This window comes from Fonticula alba (assembly GCF_000388065.1).
Source record: "Fonticula alba strain ATCC 38817 unplaced genomic scaffold supercont2.4, whole genome shotgun sequence".
NCBI classification, from domain to species: Eukaryota; order Rotosphaerida; family Fonticulaceae; genus Fonticula; species Fonticula alba.
The window spans coordinates 2892906-2907888 of record NW_009242974.1 but is presented as its reverse complement, the minus strand read 5'-3'; the positions used below and the strand labels follow the sequence as shown (position 1 = coordinate 2907888).

General features: G+C 65.0%; 4 protein-coding genes across 4 annotated transcripts; 2 read left to right on the top strand and 2 right to left on the bottom strand.

Annotated features, from left to right (window-relative positions):
* Positions 1 to 1240: 1240 nt before the first annotated feature.
* Positions 1241 to 5975, top strand: H696_03191 (hypothetical protein; the record flags this gene model as incomplete). The annotated part of the gene is made up of 7 exons (XM_009497075.1): positions 1241 to 1367; positions 1455 to 1887; positions 2068 to 2123; positions 2283 to 2355; positions 2526 to 3957; positions 4096 to 4153; positions 4306 to 5975. 7 exons carry the CDS (start codon positions 1241 to 1243, stop codon positions 5973 to 5975), a joined length of 3849 nt encoding a protein of 1282 aa, XP_009495350.1.
* A 60-nt stretch (positions 5976 to 6035) lies between these two features.
* H696_03190 (hypothetical protein) lies at positions 6036 to 7222 on the top strand (the record flags this gene model as incomplete). The annotated part of the gene is made up of 1 exon (XM_009497074.1): positions 6036 to 7222. The coding sequence occupies one exon, from the start codon at positions 6036 to 6038 to the stop codon at positions 7188 to 7190; it is 1155 nt and encodes a 384-aa protein (XP_009495349.1). The 3' UTR covers positions 7191 to 7222.
* Positions 7223 to 7469: 247 nt separating this feature from the next.
* Positions 7470 to 13953, bottom strand: H696_03189 (hypothetical protein). The gene is made up of 6 exons (XM_009497073.1): positions 13426 to 13953; positions 10902 to 13227; positions 9967 to 10764; positions 9810 to 9883; positions 9410 to 9679; positions 7470 to 9264 (listed from the first exon to the last, which is right to left on the bottom strand). The coding sequence occupies exons 1-6, from the start codon at positions 13748 to 13750 to the stop codon at positions 7742 to 7744; spliced, it is 5316 nt and encodes a 1771-aa protein (XP_009495348.1). The 5' UTR covers positions 13751 to 13953; the 3' UTR covers positions 7470 to 7741.
* A 672-nt stretch (positions 13954 to 14625) lies between these two features.
* On the bottom strand, positions 14626 to 14853 carry H696_03188 (hypothetical protein; the record flags this gene model as incomplete). Its single annotated transcript, XM_009497072.1, has 1 exon — positions 14626 to 14853. One exon carries the CDS (start codon positions 14851 to 14853, stop codon positions 14626 to 14628), a length of 228 nt encoding a protein of 75 aa, XP_009495347.1.
* Between the last annotated feature and the right edge of the window lie 130 nt (positions 14854 to 14983).

The window sequence follows — 14983 nt, the reverse complement described above, 5'->3', positions numbered from 1 at the left end:
GGGGGACGCGTCTTGGCCGCCGGTGGTTGTCCCCCCGGTCCCGGATGTCTCTGCAGAGCCCCGCGAAAGTCCCGGGCGAGGAGATACGTGGCATTCGTTGGGCGATGTTTGTTTATTTTCACCCGCTTGTCGTTCGTTATTTCGCCCCCCGCCCCCCCCCCCCCCACCCGCACACAGCCTACACTCATACGCCCCTGCTTTCAGGGACGGGCGGTGCCGGGGGGGGGGGGAGGGGCGCCCGGAGGGCCGGGGGAAGGCAGGAAGAGAAGGCCCCCCCTCCCGCCTCAGTCTCAAGTTGAGGCCCCGACCGTTCCGTCTTCGTGTCCCGAGCCCGGGAGCCGGGGGACGCTTGGCCGCGAAAGCGAATAGGCTCTCTCTCCCCCGCCCGCCCCCGCTTCCCACCGTTGGAACGGTTTTCCATCCATCCATCCAACAACCGCCGGAGAGGCTGCCCCACGAACGGAGACTTGGGAAACATCGGGGGCACCCTTTTCGGCACCCCTCCTCGAATACCTGACGGCTCTTCGTCGTTGCGTCACCCAACACTCCCTCCCGCTCTCCCGACGCCTTCTTTCCCCCTGTCTCCTTGCCTCCCTGCCTTTCCTTCCCCCTACCGCTCCACCCCGCCCCCCCCCACCCTTCCTCCTGGCCATCGCCGCCGCCATTGCACTGTCGTCGCCGTTGCGCCCTCCCCCCCCCCGCCCCCCCCCCCCCCTCTCCCTCCTCCCATCTTCCCCCCATCGCCGCTGCTATCTCCGCCGGTCCGGTGTGAACGCACCCGGTTGAGGAGTCCTCCTCTCTCTCCCCTCCTCCCCTTTCTCCCCCCTCTCTCTATCCCCCCCCCGCGAAGCCCTGCCCCAGCAGCGGCACAGATCGCCCGGCTCCCCCCTATCCTCGCCCTCTCACCCCTCAGGCCGGCGCACTGTGATGCCTGGCCCTGGTTCCCTTCCCCGGTCGGTGGACCCCGATCCAGCCAGCCCACGCTCCTTTGCCGCCGCTGCCGCCGCCGCCGCCGCCGCCTCCTCGGCATCCAGTGGCACTGGTGCGCCGTTGCTCCCGGCCCTTCATACCTCTTTTCCCCTCTTCTCAATTCACTTGTCCCCCCCCCCTCCTCCCCCCTTGCGCTCGCCACCTCCCGCTCGGTCATCTCCCCGTCAGTTGACTGACCATCATCCTGCGTCTCCCCCAATCTGCCCCGAATCCAGAGCTCTACTCGTCCACCGCTCAGCCGGCCCTGTCAATGACTCCGGATGTCTTTCACACCCATCGCGCCACCGCGCTCGGTCGCCGGCCCAGCTGGACCCCAGCCCTGCCGGAGGACTTCGACCGTCTCAAGCCCAATCGCATCTCCATCTCCACCAGTGGCGGTGCGTGTGCCAGCCACCGACCTCCCCTGCCTCTCCCCTCTTCGCCTCGCCATCCTGTCTAACGTGTATCCCACTTGGCCGTCACAGAAACGCCCGTCTCCGATCAGCCTCTGTCGCAGCTGGCCCCACACTCACTTGGGCCGAATTCCCCCCACGCACCTGGCCCTCGTCCCTCCGCCAATGGCGGGGCCATTTCCAACGGCGATTCCACCACAGCCGCTTCCTCCGCTTCTACTGCGGCGGCCGCCTCAGGGTCCGGCTACTCCCTCGGCGCCGGATTTCCCGTGGGAAGCCTCGGCCGTCGGGCCTCGGCCCCGAACCTGGGGTTTCCATCTGTTTCGCTGTCATCCAATTACCCAAACATGGATGGTCGCGCGCCGATGAATACCGCCGGGCACTTTTTCCCCTTCGCCGCGGCCGGAAGTTACATGACCGCCGGCTCTGGGCCCGGGTCCGACAGCTCCACCCCGCCGACTGGCGGCGTCTTCTTCCCTGTTCCGATGGCTGGCACTCATCCTCAGTGCGTCCTTGCCTCGCCTCGTTGCCCCGTCCCTCTTTTCCCCCCCCCCCCCCCCCCCCCCCCCCCCCCCCCCCCCCCCCCCCCCCCCCCCCCCCCCCCCCCCCCCCCCCCCCCCCCCCCCCGCCCCATGTGCCCCATCAGGCCTCCCTAACAAAACTCGCGCCCCTTCCACCTCTCCAGCTCATCCATCCCGCCAACTTCGTCCGATGCTGCTGCCGGGTGCTCTTCCTGTCAGCGTGCGTTTGTCTTGCCCAAAATCCCTGGCCCCTCTCATGCATGCGAGATCCGCCTCTTTCTCTCTCTCTCTCTCTCTCCATCTCTGGCTCCATGTCCTAATCCTCTATTTGTTCTCCCTCTGTCTTCCTCGGCTCCCTCCTTCTACTTGGGCTTCTCAGTGGCCCCTCCCCAGCATGATGTCGGCTCGCCGGCTGCCTGTCCTCTCCCCGGCGCCGATCCAGCTACCGGCAGGTACTTAGCCCCTCCCCCCGTCTCGGGCAATCCCCAAACCAACATCACCCTCTAACCAAGACTCCAACTCCCCGTCTCCCCTTTCCTCCCTCTGTCGCTTGGGCTTTTTTTTTCCCTGCACCCTCCGCCCTCCCCCATCCCCTCTTATCCTTCTGCTGCTCCGCCTGCAGGCGCTACTCCATCGGGATTGACCATCATCACTGGGCTTTCCCCCCCACTTTCTCCTCCGGATCGGGCACCGGGGCCGCACATTTTGCTGGCACCCCTCCTTCTGATGGGACTGTCAGCGGCCCCAATGCTCCCCCCTCGGCCAATGCCCCTGTTTCCGATGACTCCCTCAGTTCGGACAGTCTCCTCGTGGCTGCGGAAGCGGCCTTTTTCACCTACTCGGAATCTGCCTCGGGCCCTGGAGCCGGTGTCGGCACCGGGCCCGGTGCCGGTGTCCCGATCCCGGGTCTTGAACAATCGGATCTCGCCGGCACCCTGTCCGATGGAGAGCCCTCTGGTGGTGCCTTTTCCCGGTCGCCAGGGGGAGCCCTTCGCCTGCCGCCGGTCGGCCACTTTGGCGACTTCCCCGGCGAATCCAGCGGCCTGCATGGATCCAATCCCCCCGGTGCCGGCAACAGCAGCAGCAACAACAGCAGCAGCAACGGCAGCAACAGCGCAGGACGCGGCATCTCGCCCATGAATGCCTCGGCGGCTGTTCATTCTCTCTCGGAGACTTTGCACCATCGTCTGGCCCTCGGGCCAAATGGCGACTCCTCCTCGACTGCAGGCCAGGCGATGGGTGCTTTTGCTCCGCCACAATCGCAGAGTCAGCACTCGCCGCCACTGGCCATTGCCGCGTCGGCCATGCCAGGTGAGCATGCCCTTCTTGGCTCTGGCGCCCGGCACCCGGCCAACTCCTTCGGCGACGTCTTCTCCATTCGGCGCATTTTCCTCCCCGGAGCTGGTCCGGGTGCGTCCGGGCCTGGCGTCATTCCCGCCCTTCAACAGGAGCCCATGCACTTCCCCTCGACATCCTCCATGTCCGACTCCAGCCCCCTGCCCACCTCCTTCCGGTGCACCACCACCGACGACGACGACGACCTGGATGCTGTGCTTGACTTGACCATCCCCGGAGCGGGGAGTGCCAGCAGCAGCGCCGGCGGCGGGTCGGCCCTGGTGTCAAGCTATTCCACGGATTTGGCCCTCTTTGCCGAAAGCACAGACATCCCGGCCACCGGTCGGAGCCGGAGCTCCAGCGATGCGCCACTTCTGGCCCAGAGTGCCTCGGCTCGCAATGCCCTGGCCAGCCATCCGCCATCCTCCTCGTCGGGTTCCTCGCACCAGGCCGCCGGGCAATTCCACCCCCACCACCCGAACCACATGCCGTCCGATCCCTTCTTCATCGCGATCCCGCCACCGTCCCAGGCTGTACATACACTTAAAGTAGCAAAATCCATTGCTACCACTCCCGCTCCCGCTGCCGTTGCCACCGCCGCGGCCCGATCATCTCAGGCACAACCCGCCTCGGCTGCCTCCGCCGGCCCGAGCACCGAGACCCTGGCCGAAGCCCCGCCAGTCAAGCAGCAGCCCGCCTCTCCCTCCCCAGCCTTCTCGGTACGCGCCGGCCAAGCCATCATATCCCCCTCCCACATGCACGCGCAGGCACATATATGTTCATGCATTTATATCCCAGCCCTGCTGTTCGCCTCACATCCAATACTCACATGTGCTCCTTTCTCTTTTGCTCCTCAGCCCTCGCCCGACGATGCGCGGGCCAAATTCCGTTCTCCCAGGTTCCCCCGTGTGTCTGGTATGTATCTCGCCTTGCAAATGCCCAATCCTTCCCTCCCTCCCTTCCTGAGGTGCTTCATTTTTCGTGCTAACTCCTCCCGTCCTTTTTTTCTTTTTTTCTTTTTTTATCACCGTCTGCGACCCCCTTCCCCTTCATGGATGCGCCCATAGCCGGCCATGAGCGGCCCTCCCCCGAGCCGGCCTTCTCCGAAGAGGAGAGCCTCCCCCCGTATCAGGACAAGGCCGATGCCGATGATCTCCAAAAAGACAACACCTCCCAGGGAGGGTCCTTTGGCTCGGCACCGGTCCCCTCGCAACCGACCGGCGGCGGCGGCGGCGGCGGCGGCGGCCCGCACCATGTCAGCTCTGGCCCCAATGCCGGGTCTCTTTCCCTGGGTAGCCTTCCAGCTGATACGGAGTTCTACCGGGTGGAGTTCAAGTCCGGTCGATCGGCCCTCTTCTTCTCAACCAAATCCAACATTGGCTTGACCTACTCGGCGGATCTTCTCTCCGGGTCGCGGCCATTCCTCCGCGGTGAGGCGGTTCGCCAGCATCAACAGCAGCAGGCCCAGGCGAATCTCCTGCAAATGATGCAGCAAAACAACGCCAACACCAATGGCACCCTGACGACCCCCCACTACCAGAAGGATGATCTGGTTTTGGTGGAGGCCGATCGCGGGTGTGACCTTGGCCGCATTGTCGAGCGCCTCCCCCGATCCGAAGTGCCGGATGTCTCGCTCAAGCCCATCTGCCGGCTGGCGCAGCCCAGTGAGGCCGAGCAGCTGGCTCAGAAGACCTCCGACGAGCAGAAGGCCCTGATGCTGTGCCAGGCCAAGTGCCGCGCGCGCAAACTCCCCATGGAGGTGGTCAATGCTGAGTACCAGTGGGACCGGAAGAAGCTGACATACTACTTCATTGCCGAGCGTCGAATTGACTTCCGTGATCTCGTGCGCGAGCTTTTCAAGGTTTACAAGACCCGGATCTGGATGTGCAATGTCGTCGATGAGGACCCTGCCTCACGCGGCCATGGACCATCTCCCCCAGTACACTCGTCCAGTGCCGCAACCTCGGCTGCTCCGGTTGCTCCTTCTTCCTCGGTCTCGGCCACGACCTCCGCCTCTGGCCCCACACCCATGCCCGTGGCTCCATCCCAGACCTCCTCCTCTTCCTCCTCCTCCTCCTCCTCCTCCTCCACCCCCACTCCTGCTCTTGGCGTAGCTCCTGGTCCTGCTCCCCATCCGGCTCCGTCCTCCTCCCCGGAGCAGGCCTCAACTTCGAGTGCTGCCGCGGCTCCGGGGCCATCTTTGGCACAGACCGCCGCCTCGGGCTCGGGCTCGAGTCCGAGTCCAGGCTCGGCATCCGGTCTGACTGCCTCGACTGCTTCGGCCTCTTCCCTCAGTTCGGGAGGCAACCCCGTGCCAGTCGTCCAGGATGGGCCTCCAGCAGCCACCTCGGTGACGTGTGCTCTTCCGATCTCTTCGAGTGCTGCCGCGGCTCCGGGGCCATCTTTGGCACAGACCGCCGCCTCGGGCTCGGGCTCGAGTCCGAGTCCAGGCTCGGCATCCGGTCTGACTGCCTCGACTGCTTCGGCCTCTTCCCTCAGTTCGGGAGGCAACCCCGTGCCAGTCGTCCAGGATGGGCCTCCAGCAGCCACCTCGGTGCCCCTTTCTCCTGCCCCCGGCATTGCCCCGGTCGATTCGGCCCCGATTCCGACATATTCTTCGGACTTCCTGCTTGGCCTCCTGGCCTCACAACAGTTCATGAAAGCCAGTCCGGAGATGCTTGCCGCTGCGGCTGCGGCCGCGGCCGCGGCCGCTGCAGATCGGAAGAGCGTCGTGTAGGGCCCGATTCCGACATATTCTTCGGACTTCCTGCTTGGCCTCCTGGCCTCACAACAGTTCATGAAAGCCAGTCCGGAGATGCTTGCCGCTGCGGCTGCGGCCGCGGCCGCGGCCGCTGCCGCCACCACTGGCAGCGATCCCTCCTTCAACAGCCACATGTGGGGTCGGCCCCTGTCCCCGGTAAGCGCGCCCTCTCCGTCGGCCGGGGCTCCCCCCTCGGCCGCCATGGCTGCTGCCGCCGCCGCCGCCGCTGCCGCCGCCGCAACTACAGCCGCTTCTCAAGGTGGCCCTTCCATTTCCATGACCAACGGATCAACTAGCCCCCATGACCAGACATATGCCCCCAATGGGACCGGGATGCATCTCCCCCACATGCACATGCAATATTCCCAGGCATTTGCGGCGGCTATGGCCGCTGCCGCGGCCGGCCAGCAAGCGGTATCCTCTCAGGCCCCTGGCGGCTCGTCGCCCGTGGGCAGCAATGGCGCTGGTGGCCTCAGTCCGGGTGGCACACATATGGTGTCGGTTCCCCCTCCGGGCGGGCCGTCCCATGTTTTGTTGCCTATTGGCCATGGCCCGATGGCGGTTCTGGGGTCCCATCATCCGCACATGCATCACCACCATCTACATCACCTGCAGCAAGTTGGCCCTCTCGGCCTGCCAGGTGGCCACCTCCGCTCGCATGTGGTCCCGACCGGGGTTTCCGGCGCGCCGATCGGCAATGCCTCGCTCCATCATCCGCACATCTTTGCTTTCGCCGGGCACCCGCATCACCTTCCCCTCCACTTTGGCCATATGGCCCCTTCCCCGGGGCAGCAGCAGTCCGGTCCTGGTGGTGGGAGCCCAGTGGGCGGGTCCTATGCCCCGGCCCCCGCAAGCCTATCGTACTCACAGTCGGCGGCCATCGGTGCCACTGCTGGCAGCATTGGGGGTCACTTGACCGCCCTCCCGCCGCTGTCGCATCAGCATCCTCCACAGCAGCAGCAGCAGCAGCACCATCAACACCAGCACCATTCGCTGGCGCCTGCTAGCACGACCTTAACCCGCTCCCCCGGCCCCCACCATGCCCAGCATCCCCACCATGCCTACCCTTCCCATCCCCACGTCCATCATCCCCACCACCACCCTCATCGGCAGCCAGGCGCGAGTCCAGCTGGCAATGGGGCCGTCGGAGCTGACCCCGCTGCCCAATCTCTCGGCGATATGGCCGTATAAGCAACGCACATGTGTGCGTGCGTGCGTGCGTGCGTGCGTGCGTGCGTGCGCGCACACAGGCAACACCCGAGCCTGGCTCGCATCCGGTCCTCTTCCTGGGGACACCACCGCTCTGCCCTTCTCCCTTGTAATTGTATCCTCCTCTTCCTCTTGCTGGCCATGACGTTTCCCCTGTTGCCCATGCATCCTGTAGATTTTTCGCGCATCAGCGCCCCCCTTCTCCCCCCCCCTCCCCCCCCTCTTTCCCCCCTCCTCCCCTCCCATATATAGACTGTGGTTCATGTGAGCAAGCCCCTCCCCCCGGGTGGCTTTTATGCTGTTGTTCCCGCTGAGAAGGGGGTTGCTGTGTCTAGTCTATTTCAGCGGCCCGACACTCCTGACCATCCACTGGCCGCCTGTCAGAAAGGGAGGGAAGAAGAACGGGAAAGTGGGGAACCCCGATTGCCGATCTCGATTGCCAGGGCGGGGACCAACGGAGTCGGGATCAAATCCAGGGCCAGCCATCGGCCGCTCTGAGCCGCCGTCGGCTGTGTCTGGCCGCCCACCGAACGTCAGTCTTCCTCCTGCCCAGGTGGCCGCTGTGTGATCGAGTAATACCCGCCCGAGCCGGCCTCCATGGTGGAGATGTAAAACTGCCGGAGTTCGTGCTGAGCACGATCTTCGGTCATAATATCATCCAGGGATTTCCGACTCCGAGGAGCCTGACGAGGCTGCCCCGGGCGCGGGCCCGCCCTCGATGCACTGCCACGCCGGCCGGACCCCGCCGGCAGACCCTCCCCACTGATCGCCTCCTGAAGGCTCGGGAATAATTGACGGTTGGAGACCATGCGCGGGGATTGCTCGGCCGAGGAGGACACCGCCGAGGAGGCGGAAGTTGAGCTCGCCGAAGTCGAAGCCCATGCATGTGACCCAGCGGCGGCCATCGGCACCGCCCGCGCATCGAAGGTGACCACTTGGTTTGCCGAATAGCGCAGACGGGGAACCGACCGTGCGGGAGCAGCCGGCAAGCGTGCATCCAGCGAGGGGAAGGTCTGCTCCAGGGACCCATGGCTCTCGGCGGTGCCTTGAACAACCGGGACTCCCCGGGGGCCGGGCTCCGGCCGCGAAGCAGCAGCCCATGGAGAACGCCGGCCCATATCGCTCCCGGTATGAGCCTCCAGCTGGGTGCTTGATGGGCCGGATGCCGCCGCAACCGCCGCAGCCTCAGCCTGTAAGCGCTTTTGCTGACGTTGGCTCAGCTTCTTGAAAGGCTGCACAGGGGCCGACGGCATGACGTCACCGGCCGGCGGAGGGGAGGGAGATTGCGAGGTACTCCGGCTGGCAGGGACCTGCTCCGGCTGGCTTGCCACCGGGGGAGTCGCTCGCGACAGGGGAGGCACTTTGGCCGGTGTTGAATCCGCCTCGCGCGCCGGCCGATGGGCCTCGCGTGCGGAGCCAGCCCGCACGCGCCGGGATCCGCCCCCGGCCAAAATGGGCGACTGTCCAAGGGAGTCCAACGCGGCCAGGGTATCCCGCAAAATGAGACCCTGGTGGCATGTGGCCGCAGCCACACGCTCTTCAAGTGTTCCCACGAGCGGCAATGGGGCCAGTAGTCGGGCGGCCAAATCCCCCGATCGCCCGCCCGCCCGTCGACTCTCGGTCAGCAAGCGCGCCCCCATGCCGAAAACATCCTCTCCGCGAGTGCCGACATCATCCAAGGAGAAGGCCTCGACAAAGATCTCCCGGTCCAGTGGCTGGGGCCCACCACTGATCAGCATGCCGATGGCCCGAAGCAGGGTGCTTCGCACCCGTGCTGTGTCGGCCACCGACAAATCCCCCCGCGAAGCCAGTGTTTCCAGCTGGTCCACACGTCGCCGGGCCTCCAACATTGACAAAGCCTCGGCACCGATGCGTTCCCGGCGGTCCATCTCCTCGCGGTATTCCCCCACCCCCAGGAGCAGGGGCGCCGCCAAATCGCCCTGCAACGCCTGCCAGGCCACCGCCGCCGGAAGAGCGCCGACACACGCACGGCGGGTGTCCGGCAGCGGAATGAATGCTGCTGCCTCGGCAATCGGCGAATCCCCGGGCCCGGTACCTGACAGAGGAGCCGGGGAGAGAGAGCCAACAAAAAAGCACATGGGGTGGAAAAAAGCAAGGACATGTTGCAGGTAAGAGCAAAGAAGGTGGAAGAGAAAAAAGGAAACATCAACGGCATACATCCCCTCGAAGGGCAGACGCACAGAAATCCGACAAGATACGGTCGCAGACGGCCAGCAAGCTGTCGCAAGCCATCGCTCGCGCTGCTCCCGCCAACAGCAGCAGCCATGCCCCGAGAAAATGCTCGACCGACACACGCCGCGCACTTGCCAAAAGAGCGCCCATTTCCCCAGGCAAGTCGGCCTCCAGGACAACATCCCCGGGCAGGAGATTTTCCAACGGCAACATCAGCCTACCAGTAGCGAGGAACTGTCGAACCGCCTGGAGAATCGACCCCGGCAAAGCCATCCCATCTACCACAAAGGACCCCGAGACCGAGGACGTCAGTCACACGCCCCGTGAGCTGGATGAAGGCACATAAATGGGCTGTCGGAAGAGGGGCACAAGGTGTGTCAGGGAGGGGCAAATGATTGCCAGGCGCACAGGTATGCTCGGAACCGCGTGGCTGAAGCTCCACATGCAGGCTCAGTCCCGGAGCCATTGCCGACAACAAAAGTCTTCCCCAAGAGCACGGCGATGGCACGGAGTCAGATCAAATGGCCTGTTGGATTGGCGGGAAAGAAATCCTCTCAAGATGTACCGATCAAAGGGTGCCCCGCCGTCGGGGGAGTCCTCCGGGTGGATGTGCACAGTGAGGGCCTTTGGCATCGGGGGAGCCTTTTCGCCCAGCGCCCGGAGCTGGTGCAGTACCAGCTCCAAATGGCACCACAGACACCGGCTCAGGCCGGAAAGGCGCGCCAGCTGCAGCAAGCCCGGACGCAGCCACCGGTCAAAGGCAAACAGCAGCAAGTCATCCATCGGCGTGGCATCCGGCCGGGGAGCGAGCCCAGCCAGCGACAACCCCGGCAGCCGAGACACCTCCTCGCATTGACAAAGACCACTTTCAGGCGACTGGCCGACAAATCGCCCAAAGTAACATGCCGGTCCGTCGACCTCGCCCAGAGGCCAGATGGCTGACTCGCTCAGGGCCGCATCACGCAGAGCCCCGGGGAATTGCCCAAGAAACTGCTCGGCCCGCAGGAAGAGCCCCCGGACGAAAGACTCCTCCGGAACAGGATTCCCCCTTGCTTCCGGCACCTGGGCAGCGGCCGCGCGCACGGCCGGAACTCCCGCCTCGCTTGGCCGGGACAATTCGCCAACCATATCATCGAGACATCGCATGGCCCAGGCCGGGGCCTCGCAGGTGGACGGAGCCGGAGAAGCATGCAGTACGCTGGACGGTCTCACAGCAGCCTCGCCCTCGAGGCCAAAATGCCGGAGCAACAGGTCGCCCGTTTGACGCCGGCGTAGGGGCACCGCGAGCAGGAACCGATCAAAGTCCTCGCGTGTAATCCGCGGAGCGGGATCCAGGAAGAGCCCGTGCGCCAGCTGGGTGAATCTGTTTTCGGGTTGCCAAAAATCCAATTGCATCAGAGCGGGAAGTTGCACGAGTGTCGGCATGTGTGCAGAGGATGTGAAAAGGGCAAGAGAGAGAGAGAGAGGTGAAATGGCTTCGAACGACGCGCCGTCACGTACGCCACAAGAACCGCGAAAGAGCCCTCCGAGAGGTCCGGAAGATTTAGCACGGGCACGCCATCCGGCCCCAGGGGAATAGGGCCGCCCAGGCGTCGGGTCTCGTCCAGGATCGGGGACAAAAGCCCCAGTGAGGGAGCATGTGCCCGCAGAGGTGGACGTGCACGACCACCCGGGGCCTTTGCCAGCAGGGTCACCAACCCGGAGGAGATGCCATGCGGCAAGTGGCCCGACTGTGGCCTCCTATCACCCAGCCAATCGGCATTCAGTAAGTTCCACATCCCGGCACGCCGCCGGAGGAACTCCACGCGCGCTTGGATGAAGGCAACCAATTGCTGGAGGAGATCCAGCAGCGAGGCCGCATCGGTCGGCCGCACGAGGCCCTCATCATCCTCACTTTCCTCGCCAGCCGGTGCCCCGGCTCCGGACACGCGGATCCCGGACAACAAACGCCGCGGCAGGGTCTCCGGGATCGGAGCCTTCGCCGGCGGGGTATGTGCCCGTGCCCAAAATTGCACGGTGCCTCGGCGCCGGAAAGAGTGCATCGGACCCACGGCGTCCAGTCGCGTCACCGGAACCGACACAGAGATCCACACCGTGGGAGACACCCGCGGAAGGCCCATGCCTTTGCCGGTGCCCGGTGGAGCACCATGCGTCAAGCCGCTCGCACGAAGGGCTCTCACGCCGCGACGCGACCAGGCCCGCATATCCGGCCCCGGGTGGGGCAAATGCGGGCAGCTCATCGAGCAAGAAGACACGGCCCCGGGTTTTGAATCACAGCCAAGCAGCAAAACCTCCCCCTCCGGGGCAATTGCCGCCGCGAACACGAAGCAATCGGCCGAGCTACCGACGCCCAAAGGCTCGGCCGTGCTGGGCTCCTCGTCGGAGGTGTCACATGCCCGAGGCCCGGCCAGGTGGATGGCCCCTCCACCAAAGCGTCCGAAGCCCTCGGCATCACCGGATCGCGGCGGCGGCGGCGGCGGCGGCGGCGGCAGCATCAACAACACCCCGCGATCGGTTCCACAGAGGATTCCCGCGGCCGCGGGCACCGCGTCGCCCCCGACACCCGGGCCTTCGCCTGAGCAGGTGCACCGAGTGTCATTGCCCAGCGTGCAGGCGTTACAGTCAGACCGGACGCCGGCCGCACTGGCCACCCAGGCCGGGGCGCCGTACAACGCCCCGGGAAGGGGAATCGTGCGAGACCCATGTCGCGACCAGACCACCCACTCGAAAGTCCCACCACGCAGGATGGTAGCGGCCACGGCCGCATCGGAAGTTGCCACCGAGGCGATGGCCGTCACATTGGCCGGCAGGGCCAGCGACACCGGGGCCACGGTGCTTGCTGGAACTCGAGGTCCCGGCCCCTGCCCGGCGGCCGGATACTGCGCACCAAATTGCCCGACATTCCGCCCGCATGCCCAGATCCCCGGATGCGAATCGCTCGGCGGCCGGGGCCCAAGCCCCGAACAGGCCAGGGGGCTGGCAAAGAAGACCGAATGCCAAGATCCGGCTGCCACACCGGCGATGCGGCGACCGCGGAAGGCCGCCGCCAGTAGCCGCCGCGGGCGAAGAACCGCCAGCCGCACTGCCAGTGGGCCACTCACGGACGGACATGCCAGACTACTGACCGGGGCTCCGGGGCCCGGATCGCCAGATGACCGAACAGTGGGGTCACCCGCTATCGAGACTTCATGCGGATACCCAAGGCCAAGCTGGCCCCAGCCATGCGATCCACACACGAAGACCGCCCCCTCGGCCGAGAGGAAGACCGAGTGCCGGACCCCGGCGGCCACTTGCACAAGGGGCGCCTCCCCCTCGGGAAGGGGGACTGGCGCCCAGCCATCCGCACCGCGGGCCTCCTCCATCCGGCCCAGGCGCCCATCATAGGCCACTTGCGCTGCGAGTGCTGTCCCTCGCGACCACACCTGGCCGCCCTGACTCAGGAGAAGCTCATGGTAGGGCGAGGCGGCAAATTGTCGCACATGCATCGACACCGCCAACGATCGGATGAGGGACTTTTCGGGCTCCGACGTGCTGTCGACCTCGGCCCCAGGCCTCCCCGGCGCCAAGACCCCATCTGCAAAGGGGGAGATCTGCCTGGCGGATGGCCCGGCCGGTCGAATGGCAGAATCTATCAGAAGGAGATCCGTCCGGCCGGCGGTACAGCGATCCATCCACCAGGCCTCCCGGTCTGCCGCCAAAGGCAGGACACTGTCCCCACTCCGAAGAGACGCCTCGAGGGAGGAGCGGAAGAGCCCGGTTGTGCCGTCTCGATTGAGCATTTCAACACTCCCCTCGAAGCTGAGACCCAGACGAAGGAGCACGGCCCCTGTCGGGAAGCGCAGAAGGACGAAAGGTGATCAGTGGAAGTTCGGGCCAAGCGGTGAGGCGCTCGCATCGGGCAATGGAAACTATCGGGAAGCCGACGGAAGTGGACATATACAAACAGACAGACAGACTGGCAGACAGACTGGCAGGCAGACATACAGACACACAGACACACACAGATAGACAGGAATGCTCGCACCAAGTACAAAGTGACCATGCTCAAGGGCCAGACGGGCTGCCTGACATGACATTCCCCGCGAGGCGAACCAGGACTGCAGGCGACTCGGGGCTGTTGGGCCCAGGAGCCCCACCAGGTCCGTCAAGGAGCCGGCCGACAGCCGGGCTACTCCACCCCGGATCTGGCCACCCGCCGGGCCGCCGGCTAACCGGGACAGTAGTTCCAGCGACCCGGGAAGATCTCCAGCCACGGCAAGAACCTCCAGCGCATGACACACCTGCAGCTCAACCGCTGCCATGACCGGACTCCGTGAACTATGATCCACGAAGCTCAGCAAGTTGCTCATCAGGTTTGAGGGTTGCGTGTGTTTGTGTGTGCGTGCTGGCCTTTCTTGATCTGGGTGGCTTCCCGGGCACACGGATGGGCGGGGACGCGAAGAGAGCCGGAATAAATAAGGCACAGAATCAGGCCCGAGTGGAAATATAGGCTACTTGCGCCCGAGAGAAGGGGCAGGGACAGAGAGGGGAGCGAGCGAGAGAGAGAGAGAGAGAGAGAGAGAGAGAGAGAGAGGAGAAGGGGCGAGGGAGAGAGCTGATCAAATTGGAGGTGGGATGTTGGCTGCACCGAACCAGAAAAAGGTCAGATGCCTCAACCCATCACCCCCACAATTGCCGAGGCGAATCTGCGCAATGTCTCAAACTCCGAGGGGGAAGGACGAGAGACAGGGAGAGAGACAGGGAGAGAGAGAGAGAGAGAGAGAGAGAGAGAGAGAGAGAGAGAGAGAGAGAGAGAGAGAGAGAGAGAGAGAGAGAGAGAGAGAGAGAGGGAGAGAGGGGGAGAGAGACAGGGAGAGAGACAGGGAGAGACAAAGAGAGAGACAGGGAGAGACAAAGAGAGACAAAGGGAGAGAGAGACAAAGAGAGACAAAGGGAGAGAAAGACAAAGAGAGAGAGAGAGAGAGAAAGACAAAGAGAGACAGAGGGAGACAGAGGGAGACAGAGAGACGCACAAGGCGGCGGCGATGGACAGAGTAGCTGGTCAGCAGCAGACCACCAATCGCGGCAAGCTGGACCCAGAGGCGGGGACATCGGCCAGGGGGGATTGGACGGGCGGAGGGGGAATGGGAACAGGTCAGTGCTGGAGGAAACATGCATCATGCCGTTGGAAGGGAGTCGCGGCATGGCTGCGGCAGCGGCAACACCGGCAGCCACATGAAGCAGATTAAGCAGGCACGACAAAGGGCAAGACAGACAGCGCCAGCATCAGGCCACAGCACCGCGAGACCGCCTCCTGCTCGCTGGCCATCGGACGCACCACACCGAAGGTGATGTTACGCGAGGCGGCCTCCTCGCCAACGCGGCTGGCGTCAAACGGCGCGGTAATCGCCTTCAGGCACCGGTCCAGCAGCTCGCTGGACTTGTTGATGCACTCGGCAAGGTGGGGATGCATGGCGATGGGAGGCGAGCAAAGGGCGAGGAGGGAGGTGGCAAACGGGGGAGAATGGCCGGGGGCTGTCTTCCCAGGGATCCGGAGCTCCGGCCAGCTGGGAGGAGGCCGAAAAGGCAGCCTCCCCCCCCCC

What these genes read in the sequence shown, in the direction of transcription:
- H696_03189 (XM_009497073.1), bottom strand. Translation starts at nt 13,750, where the DNA reads ATGAGCAACTTGCTGAGCTTCGTGGATCATAGTTCACGGAGTCCGGTC. An exon ending in ACGCGGTTCCGAGCATACCT is followed by an intron (nt 9,680 to 9,809) that starts GTGCGCCTGGCA and finishes CCTTTGTGGTAG; the next exon opens with ATGGGATGGCTTTGCCGGGG. An exon ending in CCGTATCTTGTCGGATTTCT is followed by an intron (nt 9,265 to 9,409) that starts GTGCGTCTGCCC and finishes CTCCTCTGTCAG; the next exon opens with GTACCGGGCCCGGGGATTCG.